Raw genomic sequence first — 13,885 nt, 5'->3', positions numbered from 1 at the left:
TGATTTAACACTGGCTTCTACAGTTAAGAAGGAAACGTACACTAAGAGCTGCAATGAAGATGCTAAAAGCTTTGATGAAAACTAGATAAAGCTTGTGATTGACATGTTCAGACAAGGCTTCCCAATTTTAGACTCTTGACAGTTATCTTAAAAAAAAACTGGAAAGGAAGTAGCTCAATTCTCAGCCAACAGAACTTGCAAAGGCTAAGAATGTTTGAAAACAGCTCCCTTTCATTTAATAGCCAGAGACACAATTTAAAACAAATTTTAGGTACCCCGATTTGAAAACTTTGCCTAAATTGCAGCAGAGAATTTTTGGTATCTCACATTAAAACGGAAAGTTAATGTCCTTTCTGAATATGGTGAGCAGATGGTAAATGAAACATTTACTGTATTAAAGTGCAGATCAACAAATAGACTCTTAGCTGCTGGAGGAGACAGCTACAAAACAGAGAATAATCAAAAAAAACTGAACAGCATCCTGAGCATTGAAATATATAGCGATACACACCTGGAATACTGCAATTTGCAGGACAAAATACTTCTCTAAGTACTACAGTGTGCCAGGCAGCAGACAGAGAAAACTGAATCTCTGCAGTATTTATGAAGGCTTCTCCTCGGCTGTTACAAACTGACCTGTAAGCTGTAATGTTAACAGAAACGTATCGCAGGAGCACAGAAAAGCAGGGCTATGCCAGACTCCAGAGGTCAAACTGCTGCCTTAGGTACTTAAGCAGTATGAAGTATATCCTTTTCAGAAGTACTTAATTACTTTATACACTGAAATTCTCTTAGACCTGTTAATGAACTATGCAAGAAAGCAGCAAGGATGAACAGAATAAAGCCAAGCTTCACTATGCAGTTACCGAGCTCCCTGCTGTAGTGAGGCTGTGACTTGAACAGCTCTGACTAATGAAAACAACTTTGGTTGTCCATGCAGTATTGCACTTCTTGACAGGATCTAGCCTCTAAGACCGAAATTATGTGAAATAGCAACTGAAAACATTCCTCAGCCAGTGAGGAACACTTCTTATATAGTTCTTTCTTCTCAAACCAGATACTTCCAAACACCCCTACTCACACAACAGCTGTGCAGCACTCCCTCCCTGAAATCCCATCACCTTGCTCAGGCAGCAGGTTTAAGCAGAAGACTCTAATGTAACAGGCCTGCATGTTCTATGGAATAGCTGCTGGTTAATATTTTTTTCAAGTAAATAATATTTTTCCAAGTAAATAATTTTTGTTTCAAATAAAGCAAACTGCATATCAGTAGCTAATGTACCTTGTAACACTAGAATTTACATTATAAGAAGAGGACAAAAAAAACCACAACAGATTTCTTACAGTCTGCATTACAGCTTTGATTTTATTTTGAAGTGTCAGACTCTGTGTCACTGGAAGCAGACATTCCCTCAGTGGTATTTGTACGCTGCCGACGCAACAGACGCTCAACTTGCCAGGCTCTCTCAGCAGAACTCCATTAAGACAAGGAAGAAGTTTATGGTTTTTTTATGAAAGCTACAGCAAAACTTAATGCATGAGGCCTTTAATCAAGCAGCTACATAATCGTTTAAAAGGAGTTTTACTCCACACTGGTAGTTTGCAGGATTTGTCTTCATTTTGGCTGCATCCAGTGACCCAAGGCACTCTGCTCCTGCCAGACCAAGACACAGCTTGTCAGCAGGATCTGTCACCTCTGGGCTTTCTAGGGCCCTTGGTGGTTAACACCCAAGGCCAGTGAGAAAGCACTGCAGTAATGCTCTGCCATCCGTCACTTCTCTGCTGGGTGCTCAGTGTCCTCTGATCGATCATCTAACACCCTGTTCTGCTAACCACTGACATGACCCATCTTCCAGCCCGCAATCTTGACTGACTTGACTGATCTTTATCCCTTTGAGGAAGATGATGACAATGCAAATGTCACTATTTGAGGCAGACAACACTTCTCATACTGAAAGATTTCCATGTGGGTCTCTGTCCCACTTGTGAAGTGGCAGAGATCTTCTGAATGGTGACCTGCTCTGAAAAGCTGGTCTCCAGAGAGCTGCCGTCTCCTCCAGATGACAATTTTGCTCCTGCCTCTTACACATGACAATATACACTGCCCTTGTGTTTTTAAATGTGTATGTTTCTTAAATCTCTGCAATCTCTCACAAACACAAACTTTCTTGTATGAAAATTGCTTTGCTGTCCATCAAATCACTATCACACCCCTTGGAAATTTGTTCTTCAAAGATAATATGATATGGCTGTGATCTTTCTTCTCCTACAGGTAGACTTGCTGGGAGACAGGCAGGCATATCATGCATCTTCTCCTAAATTCAGCATCAGATCTAGGAGTGGGAGAATCCAGAAATCCTTCTAGCTCCCTCCTCCATGGTCTGAACTGTACAAAACATGGCATGAACATTTGGCAACACAGTCCTTAGAGTTTAGAAGACATAACTTTTGTAGGAAAGTATCCCAACACAGTACTGACTTATGAAAAAACTGCAAACCAACATTGAAGGTATACTGTACAAGACTTGGATGTAAAGGAAAAATCTGGGAAACACAAATGAGCTAAAAAAGATTTCAGAACTTATTCCTGCAAGTAGGACTATGTGGGAAAATAAGGTCAGAGTCTCACTGACTTTCACAGTGCCCATCCTGGACCAAGATGCACTTCCAACCAAAGGAGCAACACATTCATCTCCTGTTATTACTTCCCTTCAGTAACTGATGTATTCTTGCATTTAACGAAGCGATTTCCATTAAGTTTTTCAGTGTTTTGGAATGAGCCTCTGAAGTCCCTGGCTTCCAGTGAAACCTATGAGAACTTCTTGAGCTTTGAGTAACTTCTTACTATAAAAACCAAAACAAATTTTAGAAAAAACATCTCAGAAATTGCCTCTGGACAAGGACATCGAATACTGGCATGCAAAACCTAATTTTCTTAACTACTGCCTAATGTAAATGATCAGTTTCGAGAAGTATGTATTTTAAAAATAAGGCAGTGCATATAAGGGCAAACATTAGCTCAAGTCTTGCATAACTGATACTGCAATACCCTCTTGTGGTCAAATAAAAACGTTTTGTCTGAACTTTTTCCTCCATAAAATACCTCTCTAGACATCTTTTCCTTTGACAGGGGGAAATAACATATTTTTCACAGATGAATTTGTAGTGTGTATCATCACTTGACTGGCAACAACAAAAGACTAACCTCAGTCAAGTTCCTCCTTAGAATGATGGACACCAACACTGCTTGTCAGATAAACTAATCCCAGACCAAACTCCTAAGCAAAGGCACCATCTCCTACAGTGACATTCATTACTTTTTTCAAGTTTCATGTCCCCAACCAGAAAAAATAAAGATGCTATAATCAATTTACATAGATACATATGACATGAAGCCACAATAAACACCAACCTATTCTCCTACAGGATGAAAGAAGCACAGAGTAAATCAGTCGCATGAATTCAAATGAGCTCCCTGCTTAAATGCCCTGCATTGTTACAATAAACAAATACTAAACTGGCAGATGGTAATATGAGGGAAACAGCTCAGTATCTGCAGCAGTTCTGCTGGGCTGTTAATCTAGTAAATGGCCTAAATGGGCTAGTAATATCTAGTAAGGAATCTAGAGGAACACCCAGAAATTTCACTCTTGTACTCACCTTGATGTGCTTTAATGGTGCATAACCACTCCCCTAATGACTTCTGGTCCCAACAGAAAATGGGATAATTTTCAAAGTTTAGCTCTTAGTGATCTGTTTTTGGAACAGTAGCTACATTTTAAAGTCACATTATTGTAATTTTTTTAAAACCCAACTTATTTAAACAGCCATGATCCCATTCCCGTCTATTATTTCCAGAGAAATGGCTTGAACACTATGAAGTGTCCAATACTTGCATGTAGACTCATAGCTTACTTTTGTTCAAAGCCTAAAGAAGTCCTAAACAGTTAAGACTTCTTTCTTTTCTGAGGCTGGGGCTTCTCAGACCAACAGATTTGGCTTTAACCTATGAGTTCCCTTTCAGTAAGATGTTCTGAGAGGCACTTCGTAGCCCTACACCTGCATCAAAACCAGGGTAGTTACAAGTCCTGCCTCTTTGCAGACACCACCCAATGGCAAAGACTTTAAACACCTGCTTGTAATCTTTCCGTCCAGTTTATTCAGTGGCTACAAGTAGTCATTTGGAAGCTACACACTCAGCTCAATAACCATTTTTAGTTTATTATGTTTAATTTGCAGAAATTGACTTGAAGAAAGGATTAGAATTAAAATAACACAAGAACTTTGTAAAGAAGAATTAAAAAGTGTTCCATGCACAGGAAAAGACTTCCCATCAGGATCCTTTTCTGACCTGATCAGGAGCTAAAATCCCATGTGCACTGATTAATGCACTGGGTCTTCCAAACATGCCTCGGCTTCCTTTTAAAGCAGCTAGATGCTGCTAAGACCCCATTCTCCAACCAGCTGCTCACACTCTAACTTGGAGAGGACTCTGGATCAAATGCAGCAGGATAAGCAGATTCCACAAGAGGAACAGAGACAACTATCAGGCCAGGTTGGCAAACAGTTCATTCCTTCAGTTCATGATAATGCTGCGTGGATACATGACTTTTTTTGCTTTTTGGATGAAGGAGATGAAAAACACTGTTTCAGTTTCAATTATCTCAGAAAAACAAGCAAACAAACAACAAAAAGACTACTAAAAATTCATTCAAACCCAAAGCAAACACTGTGGTTTGAGGTGGAGTTTACCTCTTCTTAAGTTATGTTATTCTGACCTTCAAAGTCAGAATAATTTTTCCAAATATAGAAGTATTTCTTGCTCAAATATGTCTACATGAAGTGTTTGGATTGTTGTGTAGTTGTAACTATTTTAAAAGAAATTATTTGCCAAATTCAGCATGTATTTCCCAAGACTGCAAGCAAGTCTGCCAAAAAAACCCCTAGAAAAGTAGATTCAAAGTTCATTAGCATTTACCAGGAAGATGAAGCAAGAGGCTGATTTCATCTGGAGCTAATCCACACTACTCAAAAACAAGTTCGTCAAGAATTTCAGAGGAAATTTATACTTAAAATACTCTGCTTTCCTGCAAGGTCACAAATACCTGAGGAAGTGACTTAATACCACAAAAGCCCAAGAGGCTGACTGTAAAGACAAACACTGATATTTTGGACACTGTTTTGAAAATTCTCCCTTTGTATACTAATAACCCTTTGAAGTTACTGAAAAACTACTTCTCATAGTTGCTTAATGCCTCCTGCAGAAATCTCCAAGTACTTAAAAAGGACTTTTGATGATCTCTGGCTGCTCTTTTTTTAGAATCTGAAAATAAGGAGCTTTCAAAGCACAGATTCGTTGAAATACCTTATTTTCAACAAACAAGCTCTGCCCCAAATAGAGTTCAAGGCCCCAGCAGCTGTCCCACTGGTCTCCACTGCCTTTCTGGTGAATATTCACAAGTCAGACTTGTTTCCAATAGAGACAGTAAACACACCAGGGAAACCAGCAGCTTTCAGGAGATTTTGCTTCTGCTTCATAACGACAACAAAAGTCCTTGTGACATACTCAGCAGCAATCTCCACATCACCCTTTGCTGCTAAACCAGACTTTATTGTTCTGAGGATTTTGAATAGAGGGTGGTCTCAGCTGCAAGCAGCAGTAATCACCTCGTAAGCTGAGAGTTTGCTGGTTACAGCTGGAGATCTGATGGCTTTCAGTAACAGTTGTTTCCTACAAAATTGCTGTTACCATGAAAACTCCCTCAGCATTCAAGCAACGAAGCAAGATAAAGCAGTAGGAAATGAGCATTAAATAAGAGGGAAGTAAAACAGTGCCCAGCACTGCCTGTCAGTGCTGCCATGCACGTTCATTTTCTGAAGGCACTCCAAATCAGCAGCTAAAAGAAAACGTTAGGAGAGAGGGAGCTTTGAAAGTGCAAACAATAGCAGGTTTAACTTTCCTAACAGCCATAATATACCTAGCAATACTGGGGACACAGTGAGTCTCAAAATGGACAAGTTGGGAAAGGGTTCTGGATTCAGGAGAAATACCTTGGTTAGGTCCTGGCAACCAGCAACCACACCTCTGGGGCAACCAGCCTCAGCTCCATCTGTGTCTCTCGGCAGCACCCAACCCAGAAGACCTGTCATTGCACAACCAGCTACTCGGGCCTGGGCAGACGAGCAGGCAGCACTGCAGCAGGACCAGGTTCAACAGGATAAGATCTGGAGAGAGTCTGTGGAGGCTGAACAGAGAGCAAGAAAAATCTGGTAAGTCACTTGTTCCAGTTCATGCCTCTTCTACTCATCTTGACAATGGTACTGATGCTTGATCCAAAGCCTACACTATCAAAGGAAATTTTCTTCTGCAGGGACTTTGGATCAGACTCTAACACCTTTCCTTCTAAGATTATATTATCTCTGTTTTCCTTCACTGGACAAAATCTATGCTAATATCTCCTGACATGCTGGGCTTAAGCTGAAAAGATGCAAAGAATTGCATGCTAAGTATCTTTTAGCTTTATAGAGATTTCCACAATGAAGATATAAATGTGCCAACCCTTCTAATTTATTGCAGACACACTGATATTATAACCTCTTCTCATATTCTTGGAAACGGCTGAAATGGAAGCTGAACAGAGTGTTCTGCCAAAATATGATTTTGTATTCCCAATCTGTAAATCTACTGAACATGCCCCATTGTTAGAGTGTTTCAGCAGAGTGAACTGCACACATACAACCTAAGCTTTGACTGTGTATACACCAGTGACCTGAAGGAAACTGAAGATCCTCTCTGTCTCTGCCACATCTTAAGTGTTTATGTTCATACTTCAGTACACAGCATGAGCATGCCTATTAGAAGAATATCCTTAGCAAAAGTAAAATCAGATCCAACTCCAACTGCAAATTAGCCAAGCTAAAGGAAAGGGAGGAAAAAGAACATCACTCTCAGGCTTTTTTAGAATGGGAAAAGAAGCCATCTGAAAACCCTCGTCCTCTTCTGGAGGAGATACAAATCACAGCTCTGATTTTCCCAGAGATGCATTAGCACTCCTGTCTGGCTTCCCTTTTACCTGAGGAAAGGCTGACATCAGGACCCTGATGCATGCAAAGCCAGGGCTGTGGTGGCAATGTATTCTTTCACAGCTGTGTGTTCAGACTCATCCCAAATGGGCCCAGCATGTTCCACACCCATTCCCTAGCTGAGGCACCAAGAGGGACTCTCTCTCTGTGCATGCACCCTGGGATTCACAGGCACGGATACTGGTGCAAACTCACTTTCATGGGTAAGATAGGTAACACATCATATAGCTGATGCATGTCCTGCTCTCCAGTCTTAGCTATGAAGACAGAAACTCTTGTAAAAGGGTAGGACAGACACATGAAGGACAGATGCCTAAAGCTGGATTCATCAGACTACATATGCTACAGCCTGCAGAGAACTGTCCTTCAGCTCCACATCCCCATCCCAAAAACAGTGATGGGGAAGGCTGCTATGTGTTAGTGGTCTGACTTGAAGTGGATATAGGTAAATGTCTGAGACCCAAGCATTTCTCAGTAATTAGCACCACCCAGTAACACCCAAATCTGCTATGTTCAAATAGTGGCTAGCATAGCAAGATAAAAAATTTTAGGACCTCTATGCTGTGCTGCTACACCAAGATATATAGTGATAAACACAACAATCATAAATCAGCTTTTACTTGCACTTAGGGCTTATCTGCACTGGATGGGGGAGTGCAGCACAGAAATCCAATGCTCCTAGGTCCACGTGGTACATGGCTGTGCTGTACAGATGAGCTCAATTCAGAAGGATGTACAGCTTCAACACTAGATCAATGAGCTTAGATGTACCACTGTATAGACACAGATAACCAGCTCAGAGAGTCAACCCAGGTGTCCCTTGAGCCCTGCTGCAAATACAGCTGTAGTTAACTGTTTACTCTCTTGATCTCACAGTACTTTTACAATAGCAGGTGAACTTTAGTTTTCTCCATTTTGGGCCAGGGAAAGCAAAGGACAGAAAATCAAAGGAATTGCCCTGTAGTCCCACACCAGGTATAGAACAGACCTGAAGAGCAAAACTCAGGTCTTTGGACTCATTATGCTCCTAGCACTGCTGCCTATCTGCACAAAATACTCCCATGGGTGTTTGCCTGCAGCAAATACAGCTCTGGAAATTCCTACCAGAATTGGTAAGAGCAGAGTATCGGTCATTTAAAAAATAAGCAGCTGTGTCTTCCTCAAGGCATGGGACAAAAGTTTGCCAGAGTGACTCAGGACTTTGCTAATTTATCTGCATTTGTGCAAAGAATACATTGTGGACATGCGATTTTCATATTCCTTTGGCAAAAAAAACCCCACTCCTCATGTAGTATGGGCTTTATATGGGAATAAAGAAAACCCTGGGCTTCACCACAGGAAAGACAGGTTTCAGTACAAAAAGCTTGCAGGTGTAAGAGCTGGGCTGTAAGTATCAAATTGAGCAGTTAAATAGGGATTCAAATATGACCAACATTAACTATTTTATTTAAAGACAGAATATTTTCACTGCATTTTTTACTTCTATTCCAAGGTACCACAACTGGAGTTTCCTAAAGGACTATGACCAAATGGTAAGTTTTAAACAAACATTCAACTGTAATCCAGGCTCTTTTTAGTTTTTCTCAATTTGTGCCAGGCTAATATTTCAAATTGAAGCATACTTAGGCATAATCGGCAAATGCTTTAAGACTAAAATCTTTAGGAAAAATAAAAGACAACTGAAGTGCCTTTCATCTGCTGCTTACACCATAAAGAAATACAGTATGTGCGTGTGTTCAATCTGTTTCAGTATTAACAACTCCATAGAAAGACAAGTGCTAGAATAACCATCTTCCCAGGGGAAAATTTGTAGGATAATGTCATGCTGAAATCCAAGCCACTTACTAAAAATTAAACAAAAACCCTCCCACATCATGACCATTCTAGAGCAGGCTAACTTCTGTCCCAGCTGACATTTTATGCAACGTATTTGAAAATTATTCATTTCCCTGTGTTATCCTATTCCCATGTAAGACAAAGTAAACCAATTTTTTTTTCCTGTTATTTCTTCCAACAGTTTCACATCATACATTCAGTATGACATCTTTAAGTACATTCAAATACTAATTTCAAAAGCAAAAGTGCTGATATTATAAATAATCTCAGTAACTTGTATTTTCGTAACAAGCAATGGATGTAATTCTGAAAACTTATTAACGGTCTTTGTTTCATGCAGGGTAAGAAAAAGGAGCAGAAGCCTCTGCCAAACTATATGCCTGTGTTCTCAAGCAAAGTTCCCAACTCGACCAACCAGACTGTTGGCAGTCGAATGAATACTGAACTTGGCAGGGCTCTGGTAAACATAGATTACTTCTTCAGCAGTGGAGCACGAAAGAGGAAACTTGAGGGTGAGCTCTAGCTTTCCTAGTGCTTCAGTAAAAATACAACTGTAACAAAGCAAGTTGAATGGTTCTAGCCAACAGACTCCACAGCATGTAAAAAATTCCACAATCTTTTTCTCAGAGAGACCAATACTACTGTCTAGCATGGACCTTCTTTCAAGACCAAAGATGGATGTTGTCTAACAATGTCGTAGGAGGCAATATTCTTTGTATTTGGGGGAACTGGGCCATATATAGAGAGTTAGCACTACAGATCTCATCCATCTTCCCATGCAAGTCTACAGTAAGGTTGCCACGAACATCAGAAAGAACAAGATTACAGCCAAAAGGCAATTTCTTCCTGAACTTTTATCTCGTGAAAATAAACAGTTAATGAAGACCCACTCAGATAAATCCCAACATAAACAATATACATTCAATTCTGAAAGTCAGTGCAACAAAATGCAGCAGCTTGTTGCATTTCATGTAGTTAGCCAAGGATTGATCAGCCTCTGTCATCTGCATGTTTAAGCTTGCTCTAAAGAATAAAATTTAAGTCACGTGAGACATGTTCTATGCTTTTTCACCCCTCCCTGCTAAGGGAGGGAGACCAAATTTTTTTCACACTAGTTTTTGGTTTTGTTTCTTTAGATTTGCTGCTCTCAGTTTCCCTTCTCTTATTCTTTTTTTCTGGTTTAGCTGATGGAAACTCATTGACAAGGAAGCAGGCTTTCACATTTTGCTCTGAAGGCGTGTTGTCTCAGCAACCTGTCTTACATTCTTAGGACCATCAGCCTGGAATTTAACAGGTTCATAATTCCTAAAATCTGTGGTTGCCCAGAGAAACCATCACCAAGCTAAATTGACACAATACCTAAAGCCTGTTCGCTAGTGCATCTTCATTATATAGGTGCAAACTTTGTTTATGACCTTGTTGTTCTGTAGGGAAAAAGCAGTAATCAGCAGAGCATGGAGAGAGTACATACAATATATGCCTTTTGAACTCTGTGTAGCTTCTGTAGAATCATGCTCAGTCCTAGGTGGAGATCAACAGAGAAGCCATAAGCATTGCCTTGATACAACAGGCTGCAATCTCTCACCAGACTAAGGTGGAGATGCGTATACTTATGTTTTGCAACTAAGGCTATTTGTTTTTATCAGACTTCAGCAGCAGAAAGAGTTCAAAAGCACAAGAGGTGGTATGGAAGAGTGTGATCACTGTCAACACCCGAGTGGTCTCTGGAAAAAAACAAAAAGATGCTGTAGAAAGAAAAGCCAAATCCCACTCACTGAAGTCACAGCACCAGGCAGTTCTCCTCCTGGCTTTCTCAACACAGTGAGAACTGGAGGATTAAGGCTTTTAGGATGACAGCTAGAGAAGGAAGACCACATCATGCAATCAGCCCAAGTGAGGAGGACTGGTTCCACTCTGTGCAGACATGAATTGCGATAGACAACTGTGTTCAGGCACACCAAATGGGAACCTACTCTTTAAAAAAGATACCTTCTTGTTCAGCTAAAATGCTTTCTGTTCTCTCCCGTGAGCAGAAAACTGCACAAGGAACTGGTTTATCTTCAAACATCTGAAGGAGGGAGAGGAGATCAAGCCTTTCCTTGTCCACACGTTGTTCAGAGCTTCTTCCAAAAACTGTACAGGCCACTCAGAGGTTACATATTTATTGGTGATTGCATAATACTGAAAGTCATTACACTTGCATGCCTTACTCTGAGACATACTGAGCAGCCTCATGTCTTGCTATGGGTCATAAGCTCTATACTGAGTGGCAGATGTCCAGTATCTGTCAGGCTCAAGCTCCTATTCAGGTAAGAACATTTCATTTATAAAGCATGGGGATTTTGCTTTTCAGCATGAAAGCACACAGAGCTCCACGTTTCCTAACCTCCAGATGGCACTCACTCCACATCCAAGTGATCCACTGAAAAGGACACGAAGTTAAGCAAGACAGTGTTACACAATTCCTTTTTAATTTCAAGGGACATTAAATAATTCCAGCTTCTTGACTCTGTTTGCTGTGTGTGAATCCAGAGAGTCCCTCTCCCAGAGAGTTCCCACAAAATGGAGGGTATGGGAAAGAGGATGGCCTAAGCAGTGCACAATTTAATCCTCCCACTTCACTTAGCACTGGCATTGTTTCAGCTGAAGCACTTCTTCAGTTTTGACAAGACCTTCCATGTCTTACAGTAAAAATGTGGGCCACTAGGCAGAGCCTAGAGAAGCAGTGATGGTAACTGGAGTACGGGAAGATACGTCTTATGAGGAAAGATTAAAAAGACTGTTAAAAGTTTAACCTGAAGAGGAAAAAGCAGTCTGGGAAGAGGATGGCAGTCTTTAGATACATGTAGAGTTCTGAAATGAGAAAAGGAATAATTTGCACTTCATGTAAGTGGCAGACAATAGTAAAAATAACAGGCTTTAATTATAGCAAGGAAGAATCATGTTAACTTTTTAGGAAGCTAGCAGTAAGGCTAACACAGCTCTGAAATAGATTCCCTGAGGAATCTCCACCTTTGATGGTTAAACACACACATCTGCCAAGAATGACGTATTTAATAGAGTTTGTCTTTTAGTGTATAAATTGAATGATCATCTGAAAAGCTTTTCACCAATTCTCTGACTACACCAGAGTTGGGATCAGAATACACTTTGCAAACATGATTTTTCACACATATTCAAAAAGAATAGTAAAAAATCCTTTTTCAATTACACCAGGTTTAAATAGATTGCACCTCTAAAATACAGATTAATCACCTGTTTTTTTGATAGAAAATGTATTTCTAGTTCTTGTAACTACTCATAGAAAATGCTTTTCACAAAGTCTAGACATGCTTCTCTTAATTGCATGCATCTGAGAGGCTTGACTAGTGCCCTCCTGACAGCCATGTAAGAACACTTCTCAAAGAGCACATTCATGTCATTATGTCACATGTATGAATGGTGACAACTAATTTTCTTTCAACAATTTCAGGAAGCCTCTATTAATGAAGTGTAGTCCTGATTGTGCCCTTAATCAGATAAAGCACCCGTTGAGATGCCAGGCAGTTCCTGCACTGGGTACTTGCAGTGATTACATGTATACAGCACAGTAAGACCTTCACACACCCCTGCACTCCTTCTCAGATGTACTGCTTTGCACAGGTCACTTTAGTCCAATAGATCACAATAGGAAAGACTGTAGGTATACCTGAAGTGGAGCCAAAATATGCAAGGATTTTTGGCTTAATCATTGAAGCATGCAACCTTGGAAAATGTAGCTCTGTGCCTTGTTGCAAGACCACAGCAACCCACAACTGTACTGCCTCTTTTGATGTGGAATTAAGTTAATACCTTGCCTTCCTAATTGAGCTAATTGAAATGACTCTAAAATACTGGTGGCAACAACTGGATAGGAATAGCTCTGTTCACCCCCAAAACTCCTGTTCATTCCTATTTCCTGATGAAATCAACAGCAACTCTTAAACACTTGACATCTTAATGAGTATCTCTAAGGGGAAAGTGACTGTGTAGAGAACAAAGTTTCCCATGTAGAATAGATCTGATAATCCATGTGATATGGGAACATTGTATTGCACTGGACACCTTATTTTGTTCAATTATTACACTTCCTTTGGAAATGCAAATTATTTTATGCTGCTGCAGTTAGGCCTCCTCTGGTACCCAGTGTTATGTTTCCAAAGTTAGTTTGGATCTTTCTACCACGTACAGTAACCTCCAGAAAGGCCCTCTGGGAATATCCAAGGCCCTAATCAAAACTGCCTTAGCATCTGCGAGTAGAAGGCAGCAAACAGATATCCCCTAGATGCCATTTGCATCCCAAGTTTAACAACCATTTTTCTTTTACCATAATTAACTTTGCCAACTAATCCTTATTTACACAAGCAGAGTCTCTTGGAAAGACTGGATAAGATGGCAACAGCATTGAAATCTGTAAATAATCAGTGGAAACTCCACTCATTAAAGAGATTGTGTAAATACTAAACTGTGTTGTAAGCTTCTTGTAAAGAGTTCTTATGATGTATCACTTGTGCTTCAGTACAAGCTTTTTTCCCTTTTGCTGCCAGATCTCAAACAATAGATTATACATGTTTAGACAATTCATTTTCTGTATTTCTTTCAGTTAAAGAGCACAAGTGGGTAGCTATATTAATTTAATTCTTCAGTTAGATACACTGCTTTCTCTGGTGGACTTTTAAGGACTGTTAATATTAATAGTAACTTGGTGCATTGATGCTTCCAGCGCCTCCAAATTTTGTGTGTTCTCATGTTGAGTTCCGCTTATAATAAAAAAGTGTGAAAAATATATTTTTTAACAAAACATAACATATGTAACTTCATATAAACCTGTATGTCTCATACTTTTAGACTAGTCTTTGTATATAGTTCCCAGGTGGCATCTTAACTATAAAATTTTGTTTTATAAGATCAGTGATGACTGTAAATCCAACTGTGTTTCTTAAAAACT

General features: G+C 39.9%; 1 protein-coding gene across 1 annotated transcript; it reads left to right on the top strand.

The window, feature by feature from the left end:
• Positions 1-6,010: 6,010 nt before the first annotated feature.
• Positions 6,011-9,442, top strand: LOC104831238 (chromosome unknown open reading frame, human C2orf50). Its single transcript, XM_010566673.1, has 3 exons — positions 6,011-6,270; positions 8,576-8,615; positions 9,260-9,442. The coding sequence occupies exons 1-3, from the start codon at positions 6,011-6,013 to the stop codon at positions 9,440-9,442; spliced, it is 483 nt and encodes a 160-aa protein (XP_010564975.1).
• Positions 9,443-13,885: the final 4,443 nt, after the last annotated feature.

This window comes from Haliaeetus leucocephalus, unplaced genomic scaffold (genome assembly GCF_000737465.1).
Source record: "Haliaeetus leucocephalus isolate CR32 unplaced genomic scaffold, Haliaeetus_leucocephalus-4.0 Scaffold217, whole genome shotgun sequence".
Lineage (NCBI taxonomy): Eukaryota > Metazoa > Chordata > Aves > Accipitriformes > Accipitridae > Haliaeetus > Haliaeetus leucocephalus.
Note: the sequence above shows the minus strand (reverse complement) of the source record. Positions and strands in the feature narration are given on the sequence as shown.